The 27,072-nt window shown below is 38.6% G+C and overlaps 1 protein-coding gene across 6 annotated transcripts in view; it reads left to right on the forward strand.

Moving 5' to 3' along the window:
• The window catches only part of garnl3 (GTPase activating Rap/RanGAP domain like 3), a 91,099-nt gene extending 64,998 nt beyond the window's left edge, over window positions 1-26,101 (forward strand). For 2 of the 6 annotated variants that reach the window (XM_011481532.3, XM_011481535.2), the window contains exons 7-31: window positions 412-475; window positions 621-647; window positions 850-925; window positions 2,273-2,371; window positions 2,457-2,560; window positions 4,065-4,173; window positions 4,258-4,303; window positions 4,404-4,510; window positions 4,582-4,697; window positions 5,035-5,157; window positions 7,193-7,267; window positions 8,804-8,918; window positions 9,006-9,032; window positions 9,125-9,229; window positions 9,650-9,766; window positions 11,594-11,751; window positions 11,979-12,137; window positions 12,478-12,544; window positions 12,757-12,864; window positions 14,617-14,735; window positions 15,234-15,369; window positions 18,930-18,989; window positions 21,009-21,227; window positions 22,437-22,557; window positions 22,756-26,101. In XM_011481532.3, the coding sequence (XP_011479834.1) occupies window positions 412-475; window positions 621-647; window positions 850-925; window positions 2,273-2,371; window positions 2,457-2,560; window positions 4,065-4,173; window positions 4,258-4,303; window positions 4,404-4,510; window positions 4,582-4,697; window positions 5,035-5,157; window positions 7,193-7,267; window positions 8,804-8,918; window positions 9,006-9,032; window positions 9,125-9,229; window positions 9,650-9,766; window positions 11,594-11,751; window positions 11,979-12,137; window positions 12,478-12,544; window positions 12,757-12,864; window positions 14,617-14,735; window positions 15,234-15,369; window positions 18,930-18,989; window positions 21,009-21,227; window positions 22,437-22,557; window positions 22,756-22,924 (2,626 nt within the window). In that variant the 3' untranslated portion in view covers window positions 22,925-26,101. The remainder of the gene's footprint in view (window positions 1-411; window positions 476-620; window positions 648-849; window positions 926-2,272; window positions 2,372-2,456; window positions 2,561-4,064; window positions 4,174-4,257; window positions 4,304-4,403; window positions 4,511-4,581; window positions 4,698-5,034; window positions 5,158-7,192; window positions 7,268-8,803; window positions 8,919-9,005; window positions 9,033-9,124; window positions 9,230-9,649; window positions 9,767-11,593; window positions 11,752-11,978; window positions 12,138-12,477; window positions 12,545-12,756; window positions 12,865-14,616; window positions 14,736-15,233; window positions 15,370-18,929; window positions 18,990-21,008; window positions 21,228-22,436; window positions 22,558-22,755) is intronic. The other 4 variants (XM_011481533.3, XM_011481534.2, XM_011481536.3 and 1 more) reach the window with 4 other exon arrangements.
• Window positions 26,102-27,072: the final 971 nt, after the last annotated feature.

The following is a 27,072-nucleotide window of genomic DNA, read 5'->3' on the forward strand; positions in this document are numbered from 1 at the left end:
ATTCTCATCAGAGTGGCTCCTCAAAGACATGAAAAGTGACTGATTGAAAGAATATTTTAGAACATATAAACCTGCCAAGTCTGGCATAATTTGTGTTTTGTGACAAAAAATGTTTCGTCCTATAGTAAATTATGTGGGTTTTTGTATCAGACATTGGGTTTCTTGTGGCAGATGTCGTGAGAGCTGTTGCAACAGGATATAAAGGAGGTGAATGGCCCAAATATAGTAAACTGTAAAGTCCTTAGGCTACACAGCTTTGCAGCTCAAATTCCAAATGAGTAGAAATGTAATAAGCTAGTTTAGAAAATCCCCATAACAAATGAGTCTTTTCTGCGTTAGGCTTCAGGCCATGTGTCTTCTACCAGCATCAAACTCCCCCATTTCTCTTGTGTTTTCTTGCTCCTCTTACAGTGCAATGAACATGGACAGGTTTGAGAGGGGCCCCAGGGAGATCATGAACCCAGAGATTCAGAAGGTGAGAATGACACCACAGACGTTCTTAGTGAAATACAGCAGAGGTCTGATCTGCAACACATAAACCATAATGTCCTCTAGCTGTGTCATCCTCGGATGTACTGTTGGTCAATGTGAATAATGGCCGTTATGTCGTCTTTTCCCAGGATCTGCTTGTGCTGGAAGAACAAGAGGTAGAAACAACTCATAAATCTCAGTTTCCTGCAATTATTTTTGAAGCATGTGCTATTCTAATAAGATTGCAACACCAATGATCATGTTTAATTCAACACTTTTAAATATTATTTTATAATGCATTTTGGTTGACATTTTGTTTGCATTTCTTTAAAGCCAAGTATAGATTATCTGTTGACTTGTGTGATCTAATGTTTATAGGGCTCTGTCAACTTTAAATTTGGTGTGCTGTATGCCAAAGATGGACAGCTCACAGATGACGAGATGTTTAGCAATGGTAACTTCTTTCACACTTTTCTTCCAGTTTTGACTTTTCTTAAGGCTGTGATACAGACAAAAGTCCATTGGAGCTCATTAGGAAGAAAAGTTAAGATAGCAGCAAAAGAACCTCACAAATACACTGCTTTTGGGGCTCCAAGAGTATTTGTTGTTTTAATACCGTTCTTCAACCTAATAAAGCCCGGTTGGATGGCTACTCTCTAAAAAATGAAGACATAAGTATGGCAAAATCACAAAAAAAGAGAAAGGTACAGTACAGTAAACTAATTGTGCAATTGAGCCCAGTGAGGTAAACTGATGACATCATCACCTGAAAGTCCCAAAAGATCAACTCCACCCCTGTTTAAAATCATAAACAGTCGAAGAGTTATGGTTGTTGAAAGAATATAAACACTGGAGATATGGCTCTGGTGTTAAAGGGTTAAGCAAGTTTGGAAACTAGGTGGAATTTATTTGTTTGCTGTATCAAGCAAAGAAATCCAACGTTACAAAAGTATATTTTTACAGAAAAACCATACAGTTTTTACACTAGTTTTAGGTAAAATTCTTAAAGTTATCCACACATAAGTTAAATAAGTGAACATCTAAAAGCTTTCAGGTGACTTAGTAGCTGCTTTCTGCCCCCTAAGTCTATATCAGAGGTGTCCAAGCTTTATGCATAGAGGGCCAGATTTGGTGAGGTGAAAATAATAGCCATTCAGCCTGACGTTCTTTGAGCCATTTTAATAGCATTTGAAGCAAATTAACTAATGAACAATTTATTGCAATTACATATTTTTCATTTCCTCACATAGAAAAAAAATTCATCTAAATATGTTTTTACCAAAATTACTGTCAATTTTTTGCAGCATTTTGTCCTTGTTTGCACGTCTCATCTGATTGACCCTTTTCTTATTGAACTTCTAGAAAACAGCCACAGTCTCTCGGCATATTAGACAGAAACTATTGTTTTGTATTTTACTGAAAAAGAAAGGAGCCAATTTCCACTTGTCCTGGAGGCGGTGGCCCTTATTGTCAACCTTTCTTTTCTTATTTTCAGTTGATATTTTAGACATGAGCTAGAAAGTGTTGCAGAAGGGTCACACGACCGTGTTGCCATGGCTTATTGTAATTTAGGCAACCACATCAAGAAATCCTACACACAGTTTTTAGAAAATGCTGGGGGCTGCATTATATTGATTTTTATGAAGAGTCTGCGGTCCGGTGGAAATTTGAATGTTTTGACATGCCTGATCTACATGCTAGTTAACCTAACCCATATGTAAAACATGCTTACTTTATGATTAGCAAAAAATGACCCAACCCACTATTTTAAAACTAAGTGAATTTTCTTTTATGTGTGTAGAGATGGGGAGTGAGAACTTTGAGAAGTTCCTAACTCTGCTGGGTGATACCATTACACTGCAGGGGTGGGCAGGATATCGCGGAGGATTAGACACCAAGAGTAAGACTGTTGACATTGTTGCATGATTTGAGATCATTTTAAATCTTTGTTTTAAATGTTTGTTGTGTGGTTTATTCATCTATAGATGACACTACAGGAATCAAGTCCATCTACACGGTTTATCAAGGCCATGAGCTCATGTTTCATGTGTCCACCATGTTACCTTACTCTAAAGAGAACAAACAGCAGGTATGTTTCTCAGAAAACACACATAATAATACAAGGAGCGCAGTTTCTTCACTTCAAAAAAGAGGTGAGAGGAAAAAAAGGACGCCAATGTTCTTCTTTACCTCACAAACATTAGCAGATTCAATGTAAAAGGGTCTTCACAAATCTGACACGTAATTGAATTTGTTTTGAAGAGCAAACACTCCTAAAGGTCGATTATGAGGAACAGTCTATGCTCGGGCTGCATCTCGCTTTGTCGCACGATTCTCTCCTACTTGTCCAGAAAGAAGTGCATTGATAAAAAATATCTCATCAGCTAATTTTTGTATTTTATTATTTTTTGCAGTAGCTATGTTCACTTCTGACTGCACTGAGCATGAAGGAAATGCCATTCAACAGTGAACAAAACATACAGAATGTTATCTAACACATTTCTTAATTTTCTAATTTGCATTGGACATTTTGGCTAGATTAAAGTTTCATGAAAATCTATTACATTTTTTAATATATTTTACGTCTAATTTGAATGATTTTATCCTTTCAGTTGGAATTTTTTAAATAAATTTAATCTTTCCTGTTTTTTTAGTCAAAGGTGTTATAGTAGTAGGTTTAAAGGCTGTCATCTGGACTTGGTTTTTAAACTTGAAGATGTTTCACCTCTTATCCAAAAGGCTTTGTCAATTCTGAAATAGCTGGTAAAAGAGCTGGTTTATATGTGCTCATGGGGGAGGAGTCAGACCTGAAACTGTGTAGTATTGTCTACTTAGACTCACATATAAACCAGCATATCAGCACATATAAACCAGCTCTTTTACCAGCTATTTCAGAATTGACAAAGCCTTTTGGATAAGAGGTGAAACATCTTCAAGTTTAAAAACCAAGTCCAGATGACAGCCTCTAAACCTACTACTATGATGGAATCTACCTGGATGAATGAGAGTCTTCATAGACATGTTTAAAGCTGTTAGAGAAACAATTAAATATGTAGCTCCTATAATTTTATTTATTCATTTTTTGCTGCATCCCTGTTTTTCCCCCCTAAACCTTATGTCTTTTTGTAGAACCACTGAGTCCAGATAAATGGAAACAGGCGGAAAATCTTAGGTTTGAATGACAGCAGCAGTTGCATCTGCTTTTCTCAAATACACAGTTTGATGCTTCAGACCAGCAAAGTGGGGAAAAAAAGCATTTATAGAATGACAAAAGAAAGGAAATCAAGGGATTTTCTCTCCTATTGGACTTCCTCTGCTTTTAAATTTATTTTATTTTATTTCCAATTCTTCCTTATGCTACAAAGATTCTCTTTGTTGCATTGTCCTGTCATTCCATTCAAATCCTGCAGTCAAATCTATAATGGGTTAAGGATCATCACTTTTTATGGTTTCTTCTGAACATTAACCTGTAATACTTCAAATTGGGTATTTTTCATTTCCTATAAGCAGCTATTGGAAAAATACTAAATGTTTGGCGATCTCAGATAAAATTCTCCATTCTTAGCTAAAACTGGTCTTGCTCCCTATGGCAGGTGGAGAGAAAGAGGCACATTGGAAACGACATTGTTACCATAGTATTCCAGGAGGGAGATGACACGTCGTCAACCTTCAAACCCTCGATGATCAGATCGCACTTCACCCGTATCCTTCATGCCGGCCCATGATAGTCACTGAGCAAGAGATCGGGAGATGTTTTTCAAATACCTCCTTAACTTTTCCTCTCAGATATCTTTGCATTAGTTAAATATAATAGCCAGAATGACAGTTACAGGTGAGTTTTAACTCCTAAGAATTCTCTATTCAAAGAAAAGAACACATTTGCTCCATTCCTGAGGACCTGTAGGTGTAGAAACATCTGCTGTCTGCCACAGGTTGAAGATTTTCTCAGAAGAGAGCGTGCCTCTGTTTGGACCCCCTCTCCCATCTCAACCTGTATTTACTGATCACCAAGAATTCAGGGACTTTTTACTAGTCAAGTGTAAGAAAACTTTCATGAACTATAACATTTATGCTGATAATTATTCCTCAATTAGGCTTTTTTTTTTCCAGTAATCAATGGAGAAAAAGCCACACTGGAGACGCCAACGTTTGCGCAGAAGCGTCAGCGGACTCTTGACATGTTGATCCGCTCTCTTTACCAGGACCTAACTCCTGACCTGCACAAGGTAACATATCTGAGCACATAACTTCTGTAGAGACAGATTTTGGGAGTTTGTTGTGCTGTATTTCAATGCATTCCTTGGCTTTGCCTCTGCATACTGCACCACACCGACAGGAAAACCCTGCAAAGCTGACTTTTCCAGCAGAGCACCTTCTGCTCACATCATTTTAAAAATTCTCCTGCTTTTTCTTTCAGTTTTCTCTCCAAAGGCGCTTCTTATAGTTCAAGCTGTGTTTGGCTGTTGCTTTCACCCCCTGCTGTGGCCACTCTCTAAGACCCTTTCTGTGCTTTCTCTTTTTGCGTGTGTGTGTGTGTGTTGCATTTCCTTTTTCCGCATTTAGGTTCCCTTCTCTCCCCAGAACATGTTGAACCGGCGGTCCTTTAGCGACGTGCTGCCGGAGTCTCCAAAGTCGGCACGGAAAAAGGAGGAGGCGCGGCAGGCGGAATTTGTTCGAATAGGGCAGGTAAACACATACAGATACCTGCAGATACAAGTGTGCGCACTGCACACACATCCAACACTGCAGCAAACATGTCACCAAACGCCACTGAACATCCAAACCCTACTGCTGTCAACACGGGTGGTTGAGATTAAAACCTGTTAAAGTATGCGCCCCATAATTAGAAATATTTTTGAATGCCTATTTAATTTGATTATTTATATGTCTGGTTTTATTAAAACTATAAAATGAATTAACTCAGTAGGGGTGGGATTATGTAAGCTAAATAAGCAAGAAATCAGGTTCTACATGACTTTAGTTAATGATCACTATATTTAAGTACGCAAATGTGATTTGAGTGTCTTTTTGTTTGTTTTATTTTTTGTTTTGTTTTATCTATGCATGTCATCATTTCTGTAATAAGTTTGATAAATCTGTGTAAATACTTTATTGCTCTGACTACAATGCTTTAAATAAATTGATCAAATCAAAATCTTGCCAATAAATTCTTGACATATCCTCAATAGAACTAATAAAAAAAATTTGAATAATTTGAAAATGATGGCAGTTATGATTATGCTGTTTTCAGCTATAATCAACATTTTCGAAGACATAATTTCTGCAGAGCGGCATGAGTTCCGAGAAATTCACCTCTGAGTTGTGGGGATGGTCACATAGAGCAACCCCGCCCCCTTTTCCTCCTCGTTGTGAAGCAGAGCAGGGAGCTTGTGGCACGACCACAGTAGTCACAAATATAGTTTTTTTTTTTTTTACAAGTTTCTTTTTTTTTACCCTACTTTTTACCATAGTTAGAGTATGACACACTTTGTAACACTATGGCCAAATGGGGGTCACTTTCCTCAAAAACTGCTTCTGATGTGTGAATGCATCAGTGGTCACTGCCAGCTTACAACACGAAAGTTCTTTCAGTTCGGTCATCATAATTTGCATTGCAGAGGGAGAAATAAATCCAACATGTAAAGCACCTTGAAAAAAAGAAGTATTTTTAATTTATACTGTCTGCAATTAAATTAGTCAAGTTTCTCAAAACAACAAAAAACTCTTTTGGAGCCTGCTTTTTCTTGAAAGAAGTGAATGAATTGCTTGACAGGCAGCTGACTAAACAAAGCATCCTCCAGAGAGAGGTTAAAGACTGAATAAAATTAGAATTTTTTGTCCGTCAAGTTTCCCCTGACATTTTGGAAATAATTTGTTTTTTTTCGCATGGTTAGCTGATTAAAAGGACTTTTTTTATGGCTGCTAAAACCTGATTAGTTTTGTGTTTGTTGCAACTTTGTCTCCATTCTCCTGACTATAAATCATGACCAAAACAGGTTTTAACCATAAAAGTTCCACTACTTATTAGGTAAAGAAAATCTCCAAACATAATCTCAAGAGGGTCAACGACTAAAAGCTAAGACAATGCTATGTTTAGTTGCCTCACAGCAAGAAAGGCTGCATTTGTTGTGTCAGTTTTGACACATTTTGCTCCCTAACTGTATATATCTTGTAGTTAATTTTCCCCAGCCACAAAACCTAATAGTCTTTGTAGGTTTGATCATATTTTTATGGGTGTTTTCTAAACAGTGGCACATTGCTGAAGCTCCCAACAGTTGGTTTGTGCGGGTTTTTATTATCTCCAGATTGGCTGTTTATGCAGACATGTGAGTGGTTATGGCTGACAGTGCAGCTTGAGTTGGCAGTGTTCAATGTTCTGATCAGATGGGCGCTACTTTATCATTCCCACAAACTGCTCGGTGCTTAAATTCTTCATTTTCTGGTTGTTATGAGGGCCTACCTGTGAAATTCCTGAGACTCGCATTTATTGCTGCATATCAGTTAAATTGATTTTAAGCAAATTTGGGGTCTGGAATCAGCATTTTTAACATCATTTTCAAAATTTCTGATCAGTAATGTCATTGAAAAATGATCAAAAATGTTTCTTTCCAATAAATAATGGGAATAAATTAAAAAAAGAATGCATCCGCAGATTTTCTTGCATCAGTGTTTTTCACTCAAATCAAGTGATTTTATTTGATGTCCAATTTTTTTCATTTAGGCTCTGAAACTGAAGACCATCGTAAGAGGAGATGCACCCACAAGCCTCGTCACCACGGGGCTCTGCAGAAAAGAGGTACTGACCACAAAAAGTTTATTCAACATATTTAAAGAAATAGTTTAAAAAGTTACTGGCTTTTGGAATGTAAACCCTTGTCTTATTCATGACTTAAATGTTCTTTTCTTTGAATTAATTTTGTTCATGAAAAGTATTAAAAATGAATCGGTTAGTTCAAAACGGGTCCAAGTCCACAATTCGTTCTATGGTCTTCAAGGGAAAAGCTATCTGATTATGTGCAAAAATGTCTCAAGTCCGTTGTAATCTTGACATTTAAAATGCATTAAGTGCAAAATTCCCTGACCTGGACTTCTGTTGCATGGGTTTTGCTTTATCCCATAGATGGCAGGACTAGTTATCCAATATGGCAGCGCCCTTGTTTAATTCAAGAAGGGCCCAAGTCCAGAGACTTTAGTTTGCTAGTCCTCTGAAATTATAAAAGTAAGGTGCTTCATATTGAAGGATTTGTAAGATATGAACTGGTGCTCAATCTGGGTAAAGTATTCATCATTTGGTGTTGCCTCCCTTTAAGCTATGCAATTTAAATCATTTCCTGGAAAAACAAACCTCTTGGACTTGGGCCCTTTTTGAACCAACCGATTGAAATTGATAAGACACCAGATATGCATTTAGATTTTCTGTTCAATTTAATTTAGGATTTTTGTCAAAATTGACTGTCTTCCCCTGTTTTCATCTTGTTTAAAGATGAAAACATTAATAAGGATTGTAAAGTTACTGTCAGCCTAGACTGAGGCAAGAAAATTAAGTTAATAGGAACTAATTTGACTTGAAATTGCATAAAATTCATGGTCAGAGCCCAATTTCATGGTGCTTACATTTGCTTCACACATTATGGGCATACAGTACTTTCTGACATGATCCATAAAATTCCACTTATAGGTCCATCCACTTACCAATCAGAAAAACCACAGCCCTAATAATGCATTAATGAGCTCTAACATACCGAAATAGGGGGTGGGGTTGGTTCACACGTATGTTCTCCCACAACATGAGAGAAAAGCTTTGAAGAACTCCTGAAATCTTTTTTGAGAAATTTTGGAAACGTCCCTTATGTTTTGTTGGGAGCCGTCTCAACCAAACGCAACTATCTAAGTTGTAACAAAAATGGAAAATGTTATAACTTTGTCAATGTCAAATAATCCAGAATCTTTGTCACTCATCTGGACACTAGTTTCTTTCGACAATTATTTTTTATGTCCCCCTGTTCTCAGAAGTTCAATGTTTCCCTTCTTATTTCCCCAAAACAATTTTATAATCTATAGGTGGGATACGTTTTATTTTATTTGTCTACAAAACCAAAAACTCTAAGTGCATATTACATGTCACAGAGTCACCTGGGTAATGGTTGAAACTGTTTTATGGTACGTGTTTAAAAATTCATCTTTAAAATCTGCAGGTCAGTGTATCCCTTAGCCGTTTCCTTTTACCCTCAAATCTGGGCTCGATAGTCAGACTTTTCATTCACCCACTTTACCTGAAAGCTAAAAAGGAAAACATTCTGGTTTCTCTGTGCATATTGTCTGTATTCTGCAGCCATGGGAGTCCCAATCTTTCTGCAGTACATTCCCTTATGAGATTGTGTGCGCTGACTCATGGGGTCAGTCTCTGCTGGTCGCCACTGACACAGCAGGAGTTGTGCTCCTGGAAGGTGAGATTCCTCCAAAAATAGTATTTTTTACCTACATTTTGCTTGAACCTGCGTTGCTACATATGCGTTCATTCCTTCCAATTTCAGGTCCTGATCCCGCTCTGACCAGTGCTGGTGAGTCTCGTTTTTTTTCTCCAAAAAATGAGTTGCATATTTCCTAGATTTTGCTTTTCATCTGATAACATAATTGGTGCCTTGCATTTCAGAGACGCAGACTCTTCCTCCGGTGCCGGTGTTTGATAAAACAATGGCGGTGAAGCAGATGCACGTTCTCGAGCCTCAAGACCTGTTGATCACCAGAGCTGATAAAGGTAAACCTGCACACCAGAGACTGCCTACCTCTGTTCTTTCCTTTCATTATATTCCCACTTGAATCAAAACAGGCACTTAAAGACCACCATCTTTCTCATTATGCTCCTAATTAATCTCTGTCATCTCTCTGTGTTTTTTAATTTGTACTCACTGCATCCTGCAGTCCAATGAGCACATTGATCTGTGGCTGTGATCTGCAGAAACACATGTGGAGACAGATCCCTGCCACAATTTACAAAAAAAAAAAATGCCTGGAAAGACCTCCAAAACCTTATAGGCACTTTGTGTTGTTTCTTTAAGTGGGTGCAGTCGTTGTGTATCCAAGTCGTGAAAAAGCTGCAGATGCTTAAAGCCCGAATGAGACAAATACAGAGTAATCTTTATCAAAAAAACACCAGAGGCGCTTGTTTTGTTTCCAGGAAAGGACGCTCGGCTTTACGTGTTCAAACTCGGCACAATCAAGAGAAGCCTGGAGGAAAAGCAGCTCATCAGGGGCAAATGTGACTGCAGGGAGAACAAGCTGGAGAAAACAAAAGGTACAGCTTTGAGAAGCTAAGCTGACAGTAAGCAAGAAACATGGCTTTTACTCATAGAAATGCCCTACAATAATGAGATCATTAGTTAGCATAATCTTTGTTGGAATGAAAGTCGGGTAAAAAGATCTTATTCTGAAAAGTGAGACTGCATTTATCTTATTTGGGTGAGTCATGCAGTCTTTTCTATCTCATAAATTTGCCTCATACTTTGGTCTTCTTCAATGAGTGAATATTTTTAATGAAAAATGAAAGTAATTAAGGAATTACCCACAAGGTTTATATTGATGTCTGGCTTCACACAAACTTTAGACAAACTGACAGACATGAATTACAACCACCTCACCTCACATTAAAACGCAGAAATTCACTGGTTGGATCATTTATTTATATAAGGAACATGTTCCACAGATGTTCCTCCATCATTCCAGCATTATATTTTTTCACTTGTTCTGGGGTTTAAGCCTACACCAGTGAGTCATAAAGATGATTTACCAGACTAAAGTAAATACCTTTATTTTACGTCATTTTTACTGCAGAAAACATGATTTTTTTAGGTAGTACTTTACACAAAAAATATTTCTGTTTTAAGTTAATTTTATTTTACAATAATCTGATTGTGATTACGTTTATTTTCATAGTTCATGAGAATAAAGGTTCTTCCTGCACTACAGGCACAGAGGAACCCTTTACAAAAAACAGTATACAAATATTGATTTAGACACAATAAAACTGTATGAATTAGCTGAAAGACCCACTCCAATTAAAAATTGCTTGCTGTTCTTGTGGCATTTTTCTTATTTAAAAATGAATTTCTGAGTACATCTTTATTCAAATCATTGTGAATCAGCAGCGGGGGGAAAAATACAGTTTAAAAAAGGTTGTATTTGTGACGTAGAAAATACTCTGGGTGGGACACAAGCTTCCTGCTCCATCCCACTGGGATACATTTGTAGACGTCTCTGTTTTCCTGGACTGAATTGGCAGGCAAAGAAAACTGTAAATTGGATAGCTCCAATTTTTGTTGCACCGGTAATTTTAGGTCGGGGTTGTAAGGGGGTGTAACCTGGCGGGAGACCGGGTAAACCTATGGGCGATGGGAAAGGGGGTGGGTTTGCTCCCCTCCAACAGTCCTGTCAACAACACAGAAGCATATTTCTGATGAACATCTGCTGCACTGCAGAAACGACTGCATAATCATAATTAAAAGGCCTCTGGGAACACTTTTATAATAGATCAAAAGATGATCGGAGTGGGTCTTTCATGTTATAGAAAGATGGTAAATGGGAAAAGACTTTAAAAAAAGACCAAATTTAACGGGTCAGAGGGCTGTTATGGAGGCCAGAAACAGGGTTTGCCACAAGATAGAGGATCACAGACATTTGAGTCAGCGGTGACCAAGAAAGGGCAGGAAAGATCTATAGCTCCAGGACCTGAGACCATGGCAGCTTCTTGATGATGCACAGCTAGCTTAACGAGGAGTTGGAAACCCCTGATCCAGAGTGGGCTGTGAGGGTTCAGATATTTAGAAAAAAAACACATCTCCCAAAAAAAAAACGGTCTCCATATCCAGAAAGTCATTGTAGAAATGGGAGTAAGGATCATTTTTAGCTTTCCTAGTTAACAGAGATGTCAAGTGGTTTGCAATGACAGCTCTGAGAAGGCGTTCTGTAGCCAAACCTGAAATTCTTTTAAGCTGAAGAAAGTGTTGGCATGCTATGGCTTTGTGAGGATAAAAACGTCGACAGACGGCATTGCGGCATAGCCCACATGTAATGAATTCCGCTTTCAATCTTTCCCCATCCCTCCTCCCCTTCTCCTGTGGCTCAGGTTGTCATTTGTACTCTATCAACACCCACCATGGCTCAGAGCTGAGAATAGTAGCAGCCATCAGAACCAAACTTCTCCTTATTACCAGGAAGCATCCACGTTTCAGCGCTGTTGCCTCTGGAGCCGACTCCCCGGTGGAGGAGTTTCAGTACATACGGGTACGGCAGACTCCACACCCATGAGGAAAGACTGTTGTTTCTTTTTAGAATGAAAAAACAAAACATTTTTTTAATAAATACATTTAATTCCGAATGAAGACATTCTAAAAATATCATTGCAGTGACATAAATCTATTAAATGGAACATTTCTTGGGATTTCTTTAGAATCCTGAGGATGACAGACTGCCTTAATAAGAGCCCTAACATCAAGCCTCCTCCCCCTCAGGAGATCTGTCTGTGTGACCCGCCGGTGGTGATGGCGCTGGTGGATGGTCCGACGGGGGAGAACGACAACATGATTTGTGTGGCCTATAAACACCAGTTTGACCTGATCAATGAGAGCACTGGGGATGCTTACCGGCTGCATCATGTAGACGCCAACAAGGTGAGATCCTCTTCTCCTCTGTGGAGTTCTAGGTGACGTTTATTGACGCTGTGACCTATGGCCAGTCCAGATGGTTGCTGTGTTTACCTGCTGGTTTCTGTTCTGCCCCAGTGAAATCACTGGGCTGTCAGTCACAGCCACCAGCTGACGGGGAGGTACAACAGAACAGCTGCTCAAATATTAGCCCAGATAAATAACAAACTGCTGTTGACATCTTGTACATCTCTTAGGTTAGCTTAAGGCTGTGTGACCTGACATTATTTTTAAGATCTTTTTCTCATGTCTGACCTTTGGATCAAGATGACATTCTCTCCTTAAAGTGACTTGACTTTGCCTGCAGGTGAACTTTGTGGCAGCCATCGACGTGTATGAAGACGGGGAGGCAGGTCTGCTGCTGTGTTACAACTGTGAGTTCGCCTTTAACTTTTAGCATTTCCGATGTTACACAGTGGGATTCAGGCCTGTCAGAGCTGTTTTCCTCTAAAAATCACAGCCACAAAGACTGAGTCACAGAGATTTTCCTTCAGACTTGCATTTAAAGAGCATTTCAGTTTCAAGCAGACACAAAGGATATTCAAAGAATTCCATCTGATACTTGATGTTGCTTTTTTTTCTCCAGATATTTGTCATTATAAGAAAGTTTGTCCGTTCAACGGCTCCACACCGATGATGCAGTCCAACACCCCAGACTTCCACTTCAGCTGGAACCAGATGCCCAATGCTATTGGTAGGTTGCTATGGCAGCAACAGTCTGGCCCCACCCTGGTCAAGCCGACAGCCTGGCTGGAGCTTGCGGTTACCGTGGAAACAGCATGTGCGACCGCAAGCATCCAGCTGGCCTGTGTGGCTATGTGTGTGTGTGTTTCTGTGGATGTTGTTATTAGCGCAGAGGGTGACGCATAGAATCTGTTACCTGACCCCAGTTGGCGATAAAAACACTTTATGCTTTTTATTTTGGTTTTACCTTTTTCTTTCCCTTAGGAATAAATATAATAAATTTCAAATATAACACAAATGAGTAAAGATCAAAAGAAGACAAACAGCTACAATAATAATATTAAATGTTAAATAATTAAGTAAGTTAATAATTTTTTAGAAAGTAAAAAAAAAACTTTTCAAATATGTTGCTATATTTGATCTGGATCGTAAGAATCAGTTTTTCTTAATTAATTATATATATAAATAAGTTAATTTTTAAATGAATGTGAATCAGACCAAAATCTATGATTATTTTCAAATTTAGAGGACAAGTGAGTTGTAAAGCTAAGAAAGATCTTTCAAAATATTGCTCAAAGAGGTATTTGATAAATGCTGTAAATAAGGCATGTCCAAAGTCTGGCCCATAGGCCAGATGTGGCCCACATGCAAATTGCCACCAGCCTGGCACAAAACCACTCATATGGGCCCTCAGAACTTTGCAAGAATTGTGTGTAAGATTTCCTGATTGTGATTGGCTAAATTACATTGTGAGCCATTGTTAACCTGTGGCAACAACCTGTGACTACTCGACCTTCAGAGCCTCATGGGCCAACAGAGAGGAACAGATTTATTTTGTTTCAATGATCCAAACCACAGTGGTTTTAGTTCGCAATAAGATACTATTCATAAAATGTCTCTGTTCACATGATTTAAATTTAGAAGTTTACATTGAGCATTTAATTGTTAACAATATTTTAACATATATTTCATATGAACCCAGATTTAATGTTGGCAAAAGTTATGTTTTCCTTTTTTACTAATACTTGTCTTCAAATATGAAATTCACAGAAATTTTGGTTAGAAAAAGCAGTATTCAGTTGTATTTTTGTTTTATTTAAAGTCATGAATAAAAATAGTTAATTATTATAACAATTAGAAACTTTATTTATAAAGCATTTACATTGTCCATAGAGACCCAAAGTTCTCTAAATGGACAGAAAAACAAAAAACGTATAGAATAGATTCAAAGTGTACAATGAAAAGCTTACATAGTTACACTTTTAAAACTAAACATTAAAAAAAAAAAACATTTCATCAAAGGGAATGAATTAAACTTTGTCATTAAAGTATTCCATTGCAATAAGAAAAGGGTTCAAAAAATGCTGTCTAAATGGTTGATCTGTCCACATTTTCACTTCATCAAAAAGTTTGGACACCCCTGTTACACATAATAAAGTTAGGATAGGTTTTAAGGGCAGTTTTTGTGACTGTCTGGAGCTTTTTAGCACCTGTCAAGCAGCACCTGTCGCCTAAATTGTTAGGTGATTTCAGGGCTTCTTTTTTACCTTCCAACATCATAGCTTCCATGCTGTGTCTCATCTTTCGCACCACGGAGCAGACAAAAGGACCCTCTGAAGTTCCCGACTTTTTGCTTTTTCTCGCCTGCAGATGCTAAAAAATGTCTTTCTATTTCAGGTTTTTTGACAGCTGCTTGTTTATACCTTTCTGTTTCTGTAAAATAAAAAAAGATGTATTTCAGACACGTATGTTGTCTTTGCAGTTTGTGCTTTCCCGTATATTCTGGCCTTCACGACAGACTCCATCGAGATTCGGCTGGTGGTTAACGGGAACCTCGTGTACACCGCCGTGGTCCCTGAACTGCAGCTGGCCGCTTCACGGGTCAGTGTGACTGACGTGACACCATCCTTTTTATCGCACTCTCTTCGCGCCGTTTACAGCTTGTTCTTTTATTTTCTCAAACTCCTTTTTTTCAATTAACTGTAACAAATTAGTTTCCGCTGTAGCAGAAGCTATTACTGTGATTTTGTTTTGTTTTTCTTTTCTCAGCTGTGGCTTCATGTCACGCCTCACTCTGTGCTGTTAAAGTAGCTGTTTCAGCTCACTGTCTGTTGAAGCAATCTTTATTACTCCAGTGGGAAATATGGCTGACAATCCGGATGTCTGCAGAGCAATAACTCTGTTATAATTTATACACAGAGATAATTTAAAACATGCTGCAGCTGGCATCCAACAAAAGCCTCCATCTCTTTGTTTTTCTCTGCTTCTCCTCGTTTCACCTCCTGCCTCCTAGCTCTCTGTGATATTTCCCGGCTTTTCTGTTTGCCCACCAGTTCTGCTTTCATCTCACTCATCTTCTGCATGTGTCTGTTTCCACAGTCGGACATCTATTTTGTCTCGTCTGCTCCGGTCAGCTCGGCCTCCAACTGCAGTTCAAGAGACACCAGTTCCCAGAGTTCCCCTCAGACGCCCACGGGCTACGAGATGCCGGTGTTTCCTTCGCCACTCGGTGATGGTAAGTCCTGAGGAGCAGAGTTTATCAGAAAGGGGTTCAAACTGAGCATCGTCATCTGATTAATAAACTGCAGCGTATGATGCAAACAAAAACACACTAGTAGGATTTTAATCACATATTTAACAATGTAAAGATGCAGAAAATGTGAATAAATCTTCTCATTGGTCCAAATAAAATCTGTTTGAGCTTCTTTGTGAATCAATCAGCAGAAGCTTAGTCTCGCGCCAATAGAGGTGAATTTCCAATGAACTCCTGCTGCTCTGCAAAAAGAAACAAAAGTTTTTTATTATTTTGGATAAAAGAAACTGCAAAATTATCATTACAAGAGCATCAATTTTGCAATGGCTAAAGATATTTTATTTTATTTTATTTTTTTTTTTCTCTTTTCTTTATTTTGCACATTTCTTTTGCACATCTCTTTACCTGCACTGTTATGTAAATAGCTCTTTAAATTATACCACATTTTCCTTGTTCTCTTTTTTATTTTTATTTATATTATTCTTACTCTTTTTTTTCCTGTCAGTTGTTATGGTAACGAACAAATTTCCCACGTGTGGGATCAATAAAGTATTTCTGATTCTGATTCTGATTCTGATATATATGGAGCGGGGCTTTAAAGGGTTTAATGGTTGTCTTTTGTCTATTTATGTCTCAATTTACTTTTACCTATTTTTAAACTCCTGTTGTCTGACAGCACTTCTGTGGTCCTCTTTTATTTATAATTATTTTACTACTAAATTGTGTGTAATACGTAAATAAAGTTGATTTGATTTTATATCAGAGTATTAGCTTTAAGAAATCGTTTTTTCAAGGTTTATTTAGAAGAAAAGCACTACAGAAACAACTTGATTCATGTGAGGAATTAAATTTCATCACAGACTTTAATATAGGTATAATTTCAGCTTTTAAAGCTGGTTGTGTTCAAGGACATCTGGTAATATGAAGCTTTATTACACTTAAGAACCCATTTGAATTGTTTTCTTAAACATAAAATTAAAAAATATATATAAACATACTGAGAGAAACAGTTCATCAATTGTTTACATATATTAAAGAAAGTTGATCTTAAGAAATATAACTCATTAGTTTTAATTGAGTTTAGAGGCCATATCGTTTAAAAATTGACACTGTAAATGTTATTAAAAGGTGAAAGATCTATTACAGGAGTTAAACACAACTAAATCCCTGTAAAAGAGCAGAAAAGGTAAGAGCACTGCTGTTTAAGTAGTCCATTAATACTTTTCACCACTGAGACCGTGTTAAGTGGACATGGTGAGCTCGTTCATTGTAATTAGATTGCAGTGATGGTTCCATCAGAGCGCATTTGGACCCAGAGATCACATGCAACTGAACACCCTGGGACTGCTTTTTCAAGGTACTTACAGATTATTTCAAAACTCAGTCTTCTGCACTTCCACTGAGGTCCAAAGGCAGGGGTATATTAGGCAAATGAAGAGTGCTGAAGTGTGAAACGTCTCTGTGCTGCAGTGTCAGGACTGCAGGGCTGGTCACAGCAGCTCCAACTCAGAGCAGGGAAGTGCTTCAGCTGCCTGGGCTCATAGTCATTAGATACTTCGCTTTACATTGCTGCAATATCTCAGTTTTAATTGTGCCATTACAAAAAATCACACTGCTTGTGATAGAGCAACATCTAGGGTGAAGCATTAAAACTGGATAAATGAAACAGAGAAAAGGCTTATATGATTACAACAAAAAGAAATGAGTAAAAGTAATGTTTTAGTATAAATTTTCCAAAAACTTGAAGATAGAAAGATACTTTAATCTGTGAAAGTCTGGATTTTTTAAAGACTCAATCTGATACAAACTGTGCTTTTGGTGTTTCTAAAATGTTCTTGTGGTATTTTTCTGATAATGGAGGACATTTATAAGGAAAATTAACCACAAAATTGCATTTCTGAGTATTTCTTTATCCAAATCGTTGTGAATCTGGAGCATACGGAGCAGATGCTGTTTAAAAAAAAGTTTACTTGTGACATAGACGATAAAATTTCTGTACATCTTTGTTTTCCTTGTCTGAGTTGCAACAGATGGGAGATGGGAAATGGGGTCGGGGTTGCTCTTCTTTTAACAGAGCTCAAAAAATGATCGGAGTGGGTCTTTAAACCAATGTGTTAAATTAGAAATTACGCTATTTTGATGGAGATGTAACTCAACTTCTGATACTTCCAATCTTTAAAAATGTAATTTTTAAAAATGCTCTTTTTGAAGCTTTAAAATGCCTATGATTTACAGAAATGTTGTAGTTCTGTTGTTTCATCCTTACATTGCTTTTGTCAATTCAAATTACGTCTAGTTAGGATGTTTTTCAAGGATCCTTGAACACACCAGCCTTTACCGCTGATGCTCTATTTGTTCCATGTGTAACACAGAGCATCAGAATGTTTTTATTAAGTCAATCAGAATGGATCAAGAACTGTCAGAAGGATTCCATAGTAAGTTGTAGGCAAAGGATTGGAGGCTGGATAGGTCTTTTTTGACTGTTAGATAATAAAACAACACATTCCTGAAGAAGAGACAAAGACCACCCATCAACCCCATTCAAGTCCACATAGGAGAATGCTTTCAGGGATGATTGAGGATCAATTTGAGCTCGTCTCTCCATCAAACCCACTTTCACTCTCCTCCATCTTTCCCTGAGTCCCTCCTCCTCCCCCCTTGGTCCTGACCTCCTCCAGACCGATACAGCTGCTGTTAATGCTGTTAACACGCCGCTCTGTTAGGCATTGTAAGGCAGTAGACGGATGGATGAAGGAGGTGTCAGCTCCTCTCTGTTCGTTAGACTCTGTCGTGGCTAAAATGTCCCCATTCTGTCCAGGTCATTACGGCACCTGTGGTGAAGATCGTGGGATTGAAAAACGCGATTATTAAATTGACTGTGTACCTGTGGCTACACCGTCAAACTGAGCTTTTCTTGAGGGAGAGCAGCTATTTACAGTTCCCATTAGGGCTCACATGGAGGAAAGTTGAAGCTGCAATTAGCAGATGATAGGATTTTAATTCCTTGGGTACTCCAGCCAATCATTTCCTTGACAGGGGTTCTCACTGTTTCAGCCTATGTTTGTTTGTTCTGTCCATCACCTGTATAATGCTGCATACGCACCTGGCATTTGATGCACGTTCACGAAAGCGTTGAACGGGCATTTGTTAACGCGATTTTAGCATACGACTTTCAAACTGGACTGTCGCTACCCGAGACTAGCACACGCACCCACAGTTGGAAGAGGCTTGGTGCCAAAACTCTAAATCTTGCCCCCGACTTTTTCTTTCACAGCTCCATTGCGATAAATGATTGACTTGGTTTCGTATAATTCTGGCCGGGCACAAACCTCAATTAATAATTCATGATCAATTTTCAAACTGTTGGCACTTCCGCATTTTGAAAAGGACACTACCCATACGTCAGCACCAAATCCGAGTTACTGATTAGTCAAAGGTCAACTGCATTTTGTACTTAAAGCCTAAAAAGTAGTGTGTGTGTGTGTGTTCTACTGTGTGTGTGTGTTCAGTCTGTGTAATCCTTTTCTTCATCCCTGGTTCAGATTCTATACGGATCCCCTATGGTACCAAGCTTTCCCTGTACATGTCTAAGGATGCTGAAGGTACTGCAGGATTCTCCCACACCTCATCCTCAGCTCATAAAAAAAAAAACACTCATAAAGCTGCCACACCGACACGCACATGCTCCCCGAGTGTTTCGCCCTGTCTGCTCCAAGGCGGCATGTTGACTTGGACGTCGGTTGAATGCTAAGTGAACCTCTTCCCCATCCTCCCCTTCTGTTTGCTCTAATTAAAGCGTCAGGGGTTAAAGAGGTGACAGAGCACAAAGTGAAAAGTGAGTTGATAATGTCAGTCAACGTGGAAGGATTCAGCATCAGAGGAAGGGATGGATGGGGAGGGGGGGTGCAGAGCAGATATGCATGAGCAAAAGAGAGGGAAAGGAGGGGTCGAGGACATTCAGGAGGGTGGGAGAAAAGAGGGAAGAAGACGCTTTTGCCGCAGCATGATTTACAGATTGCACTGTCGCCATGGAGACTTTTGTCAGCCCTCTCTTCGATCCAAAGTGGGAGTCCAAACAGTGGTGCCACAGTCTGATACTGGGTGGGAGGTGGGGTTGATGAAGGGTTGGGCGGTTTGAAGGGCTGCTGACAAAAATCCCATCACCTTAACTGCCTGTGGGTTCGCCGTATCTGCTCCTTGGGAGGTTTTAATTTGATGTTATCGCATCAGTAATGTGAATGAAACGCTGGTCTACCTGCACTGGCCTAAACACAAAAAACACTAACCCACAGCAAAACAGCTGGGGACAATTTGTCTTCAATTACGGTACATCTCCGACTCTGAAGTCTCGTTGATCAGCCGGTGTCGTGAAAACTGATGCTTCCCCTGGTCCAGAAACAAATGCATGTGGAATATATCGATCACTCTGTGATTATATATTCCAGAGAACAGCATGCTTTCTAACATTTTGTTTATCTCTGCTGTGTGACAGGACAGGTCTCTAACGGTACCAACACAGTGTACCTGTCAAGCATAAACAGTGACCCTCCATTTTTCTCCATGGCTCTTTACTCTCCTCTCAGCCACTGGCATTTCAGATGAGACAGTCGTCTTTGTGCACCATAGCCCCCACTTTGATCCATTCTCATCAGTGTTACCCCCACCAGCCTGCCTCAAACTAAGCTGTGCCAACTGATTTACAGCAATACTGCCCCACTGTGGTATTAAAAGGAACTGCATCTACAATAAACATCTCTGAGCTTTGACTGTTTTTATGTCTGCAAATGTCCTGCTTCAAACAAAAACTTTAGGATAACTGTTTTCTAGGATTTTGTGTGTCAGTAAATTAAAGCAAATTCCTTTAAAGTGTCTCAGATTTAATACAAACATCTGTTCTTGTTCTTTTAAATAAGCTTCCTGACTTTTTCCAATTAAAATTTCAAATTTTCATCATGATTTTTTTATTTTTTTGTTTTGCTGAACTTCAAATTGGTTACAATTTACAATCCCTTCCCTATATCATTTTAAAGTAATTAATACATTTTGATGCATTTGCAATTTATTTGTTTTTCTTTTCTCTTTTTTACTCCCAGTTTCTTGTCAGATTTGTGCTTTCTTGTGTGCTTTGGAATATAGTTCTGTCCAGTATTTAATGAGTTTGTTAAGCAGAAAAACAAACTGAGTGACTGCAGGTATCTCTCAAGTCTCCAAAAGTACATTTGGAAATCACTCACGTTTTTTCTGACTTTAACTTAAAGTAAACATATAAAAGCCAAACTATTACCTCCATTCATCTTGTGGATTTCTATCTACCCATACAAACAACCACTGATAAATTAATTTAAATAACTTTCTTGCAATATTGCCTAAAATAAAGTAGGTTTAAACTGGAATATTTTCAGGAAATATCAGAGCTAAACCACAAAACATGTCACATCGCTTTAGGCCCGGAGATTATACATTTTTTATCAACCCTTCTTTTTATTTCCCCTCTCTGACCATCTGATCCTGTCTTTGTTTTTCTTTAATCTCTCCCATATCACTCCTTCAATTTCCTGACTATTTTTTTATTTGTTTTTTATTCCTCTCTATTTCTTCTCTTTCAAATTTCCTCCTGCCAGGTGAGGTGACATGTAAGCACATCTTCAAGATTCCTTTGTGTAACTTGGTGGGCCGGAGCATCGAGAGACCCCTGAAGTCTCCACTGGTCAACAAAGTGCTCACAGCGCCGACCCCAGCTATGGCGCCCCCAACACCGCTCATCTCTGCCACTCACTCGCTGTCTTTGTCCCGCATGGAGATTAAAGAGATAGCCAGCCGCACACGGAAGGAGCTGCTCGGTAGGAAGGGAAATCACCACAATCCTTTGTAAAATATCTCTGAGTGTGTTCACTGTAAACCTGTTTAATCCGGAGTTTGTTTCCTCAAAGAGTCCACTTCATTTATCAAGTGTGAAAGCTACACTGAAGTCTAGTTCAAACCAAAGAAGCCAACCCCAATCAAACCTGTAAGGATCTCAATTTGTTGACAGAAGAAGCACAACTCACAGACAGATGTTATTCGCACGTATTTACATGCGACCAAGCACAAAAATTGATGGAAATTCACGTTGCCTGCATGTGTTTTAAGTGCGTCCTAGGCTAAATTTTTTTGTTGGTCACATGTATAGACCTAACCCTGACCATAACCCTAACCCTAACCCTTCCCCTGGTTACGTGAAGCCAAGAAAAAGGTTCAGCGCTGGCTCCACACATTTAGAAAATTCCAGTCACTACATTACATTACAGTCACTTTCCAAATCAAAACAAGAGTTTTAAACGCTCAAAATGTCTCGTAGAACTGCAGAAAGGTGGAGATATTTATTTACATACAGAATTCAAACAACTTTATGTTAATATATGGCTTCTTTTATGAGTTTTTCGCACTACCAAGTGCTTTTTTTAGGCAACACTGCCCCCTAACAAGCAGCTGTTGTAACTGCACAAAAGTGTTATGGTAAGACGCATTCTGGTGAAAATTGTGCTTTTGGTGTTTTTAACGTGTTCTTATGGCATTTTTCTGATGATGGAGGACGTAAATTCCAAAAATTAGGCTTCAAATCGTGGTAAATCAGAAGTAGACAAAAATAAAGTGTATTTGTGACGTAGAAAATATGCTGGCTGGGCCGCAAGCTCCCTACTTCGCTCCTTTGTGATACGTCCACCTGCAGACGACTAGATCCACGTATTTGTGCATTTTCCTCGTCTGAGCTGGCATCTGGCTCAAAACTGTTAGGCTGAATAGCTCCAATATTGCTCACCATTTTTGTTGCACCATTAAAATTAGGTTGAGGGTATGAGGGGCTGTAAGAGCGCATAAATAGCGAACTACGTCGTAGAAAAAGACAGCATAATCATACTTAAAAGACCACTAGAAACGCTTTGAAAATAGATCAAAAGGTAATTGGAGATGGACTTTAAAGCAAACTAAATTCTTTTCAGTAATCCCTTTTCATGCCAACATTTAGTCTAAACGTACACTAGTTCATTTTTGTCTCTGTCCTTGTTGAGGCTTGACAGAGGAGCCGAGTGGAAAGTCGGACAGTGGATCGGTCAAACACAGAAAGATGAGCAAGAAGAACACAGATGAGGATCCCAAAGCACGAGTGCTAACATCAGCATACAGTGACAGGTGAGGCCTTCAACGCTTTAATCATTTTTAATAATTTAATATGAATGTCATTTTTGATGTCCTTTTTTGATGTTATATTATATAGATTCTTTCTGAATGTCGTTTTTGCTGCCACAGATAAATGAAACTTCCCCATTGTGGGATTAATGAAGTCATCTATCTATCTAATACGTAAATGATGTGTGTGTTGGTGTGCAGCAGGCCAACATCCGAATCTTCCGGAGCAGACTCTGATGTCCAGCTGCACTGTCCGTCCAGTCTGGATGCCGAGCCGGAGAAGGCGCTGCTGCAAGAGGAGTGTCCGCCTCTCACAGATGTGTTCACACTCCCATCTACCTTTGAAGAAGATGTCCTGGACTTAAAGTGAAGACAATCCCATTGTGCACTTCTCGACTCATCCACTCCTGTACTGTCACTGTCATGTTATAGTTTTTGGCTTTGCTTCAGGTTGGTTTGTTCATTTTTTCACCTGGTGTTTTTCTTAATTTAATGAACATGCCAACGTCTCCCTGCTCATTCGACAGGAAGGGTGCGGTGGGAGTTCAGAGAGATTCCCGTGTTTTTGTGTGAGTGTGTGTGTTTGCTTTTGCGAGCAGTCCCCTTAACCTCTGTGCTGACTGCTTGTGTTGCCCTGTGGCAATCCACCCAAAGAGGAAGTGAGCTTGCGGGAGCTGGTGTGGTGTCTTCAGATGTCGTCAACAGTTTTCAGAGAACCACTTGACCCCAAACCACAAAGTGAATGTAAATCTGTCTCCCAGAAAACCACTGAAACCTGCGCGTCCACAACTACCTGTGAAGTCGCTCAATGTGTGTCGTTCGTGATTATTTACAACCCACTTCCAAATGTTGTACAATATGTGTATGTGTACATGCAACCGCATCCAGAGGCAGGTGTACCGGCATGTCTGGCCTGTGAGGCCTATTTATAGAAATATTATAAAAATCTGTTCGCTTAGTAAAAGTTTTGATGCTCTCTGCACATTTCATGCTTCACCTTATTGACACTAAACAGATCAACAGGGCTGGAGGCTAAACCTCCCACAAGGGACATTTCCCAGCATTCTCTACGCAACTTGCTCTTAAAACAGCCGCCATGATCTTGCTTTGATCTTAATTTGATCGAAACCTATTTGGGATTGCAGCGAAAACATATAGATTAATTATCTGACTTTGGTTTTATCCGATATCCCTCACTATTCAGGACACTATATAGGGCATTCGCCATTTTGTCGGGTGTCTGAATCTACTACTTCAAAATCCAGAGGAAAGTCTCGATGCTCACTCGATTGTGAATATAAACCACAATGCATTGTGTTTGAACAATTTGTCATTTGAAAACATTTTAGTACATTTGGTTTTTTACAAATAGTTTGCATAAAATGTTCCTTTTTATTAGAATACACTTTAGCAATTGGATAACATCATATTTGGTGTTCAAAACAAAAAGGGAGTAGTGAGGGAATTCAGACACAACCTTTATAGGGCAGAGTAGACCTAAAATCCCCATGATGCACTTCTGCAAAACTGTGCACTGAGCCACAAAACAGCTGAAACGATGGGACCCACAGCATGAGCATGAAAAAACGCAGCAAACAAGTATGTTGTGTTTGTGTTTGTGCCGACATTTAGGTTGCAGCCAATTATACAAAAGTACATGGTTCAAAAGCATATTTTTCCTATACATACCACAAAAGAAAGTAAGAACTAAATTATTTTTGTAAGACTCCTGTTTTATATCCTCAGACCCTCTTTGTGTTTTTCTCTATTTTTTTCTTGTCTACAAAAATTTTAAGAAATATTTCTGATTGCTTCCGCTTGCTTTTGAGAAAATAAATACTGGATTATTGAAGTGGGCAAGCTCAGGTGGAACAACTTTTGTTAGTATTTATTAGACAGGACTGATATCTAGGTCATTTCAACAATTTAAACATTTCATGCTTACAAACCAGAGACTTCAAAGTTGACATTTGCTATAATTTCCTATTCATCCTCTGTAGGGTATCCTATCCTGTTTGGCCTACAGGATAAGACTGAACACTCAAGTTGAGCCACAGACCAACTAAAACTATTTGCAATCTGAGACCAGTTCATCCTGAACAAGCAGGTGAATTTAGGTATCTTTTTTTTCTTTGTTTTTGGCTTTTTTGTGATCCTCAGGAGTAGTGCACACTAGGCATCATTTCTTTGAACTGTGCACGAAAACATTAATTCCTCCCTACAAACTGCTATATTATTATTATTATAAGGACCAGATTATAGCTGTTAAATTTTATGATACTACTTTGGGTGGAAGCATGTAGAACCTTTGGTAATTTTATCATCTGTACATAATTGGAGAGAAGACAGCATTTTATGTGCTTATGTTGCTAGGAAGCAACGTTTTGGTCAGTCTTCTGGAGCACAATGCGCTTTACAGTTGTTTCCACTTTGGTTTGAGTGTTTTTTAGCAGATGAGACGTTGCTAAACTAATGTTTGAGATGGGAAGTTTGCTTAGCAATCCCATATCAGTGATGTTCAAACCATGCTCTCACCCACTTCTGTAAGGCTGCCATGAAATAGTTCCACACCTGAGCACACAACAACTAGCTTACACTAGCCAAACAAATCATTCTGGGTGAGACTGTGAAAGTCTGAGCGTAATTACACTCCAACAATCCTTGGCAAACTGTTGGGAAAAATGACTAAAACCTTACTGATATGTTTTAATAAAAGTTCACATTTCACTACAAATCTACAGCTTCACAAATAGAAAATTTAGATAAGAACATACTGTACACAGACACGCGTCACAAAAGACATTTTTATTTGTCCCTTTCAAACCAAGAATGTGGTTTCTTTGTGTGACATACTGTCCTCTGTGATGGTGTGATCATTAACTTTAGGAAGGCAATGACCACCTGAGCCAAGATGCTTGGTAAAATATCAAGTTGCGATGCTAATCTGGATTGTGAGTGCACCCACGTGGTTTTGTAACACAGCAGCTCTCAGATATTGCATGAGCTTCATCTCACTTTCTCCCCTTTAATTTGATGTGACATGTCTACCAACAGCAGAATTTTGAAAAAGGGAAAAAGATTAAATAGGGACTTTTTTTTCCCCAAAAGCACTCCAAACACAATGGATTGTGGTATTGCAGCTTCTCCTGCTTCTGTTGGTCCAATACTTCAAGCATTGATGTTGAGAAATTTTGATTTCTACCTCCCTTTGGCATTTTCACTGTTTTGTTTTTTGTAATTGAATCTATATTTCCTGTTAAGGTTGTTACTTAACCCTCTCTGTGATATCAAACTTAAAGAAGAAAATATATAAAAAAACAAAACAAAAAAAAACACCAAGTGTCTTAAAATATTGTATTGCCATTGTTTTTAATGCCAAGTAATACTTGTAAATGTTTGTGTATCAAATGTGGCCTCAAATGAAACTAAACTATATTATATTATTAATATTATTTGAGCAGTTATTTTAAACAAGTGCTGTAGACCACTGCTGTGAAAGTAGTTGATTCTGTTCATTGATATGTAATAAATATTTATTAAATTTAAACCTTGGAGAATTGTTTTAATTATCTGTATGAATGTATGCTTGTACTATCCATCTATAAATAAGAACATTTTCAAAGTATACACAGAATAGTAGATCGTTTTACATGCAGTGTATGATAGAATTGTTAAAAAAAAAAAAAAATTAAAAAAAAGTAGCAGCAGCTGCAATTTGATTGGCTGTTCCACGTTACAGGTTTATATGGCTGGCCGGGGGGTGTTAGGCGAACGTGATAACGACTACACCACGGTCACGTGTGGCATGCTGTCAAGTACCAGTAGAGACTATAAAATGTATGTAGTAATCGGATTACATTACATTTAGTCAATTGTTGTTTTTGTCCTACTACTTCTGTTACGTGGTATGCTATCCTATGCTAGGCTATGCTAACCCAGCTTTTGTTTCTCTAACCTTGTGCTATCCTATGACCCCACCCTTACATTGTCGTGTTATCCCTACCATGACAAAGAGGGATAATCCTTGTGCTATCTTAGATGACCCCACCCTTACATTTTCGTGTTATCCCTACCATGACAAAGGTGGATAAAGGTGGAAAGATTTCATGTAATCCATGGACACCAGTGAAGATCACAAATCATTGCATAAAAAAGGTTCAGCGCACTGTCTAGTGGGTCTAGATGACCCAATACCCAATGTTAACCCTTGTACTATCCTAGGCACTTTAACATTGGGAGTTGGTAGGGAGAACACGTCAATGTAAGGGTGGTGTCATCTAAGATAGCACAAGGGTTACAGGTGAAGAGGATTTCATGTAATCCATGGACACCAGTGAAGATCACAAATCATTGAAGAACAAGGTTCAGTGCACTGTAAGAACAACACGTCCTAACTACTTTGGCATTGAAAGACATACTATAATAGCATAATTACAATTTGATTGCAATCAAGTAAAACGTGACTAAGTTGTAAAACAAAAGTTTTGCGTTAAATTACAGTGACATTTTTACCATAAT

The sequence above is a fragment of the Oryzias latipes genome, chromosome 12 (genome assembly GCF_002234675.1).
Source record: "Oryzias latipes chromosome 12, ASM223467v1".
NCBI classification, from domain to species: domain Eukaryota; kingdom Metazoa; phylum Chordata; class Actinopteri; order Beloniformes; family Adrianichthyidae; genus Oryzias; species Oryzias latipes.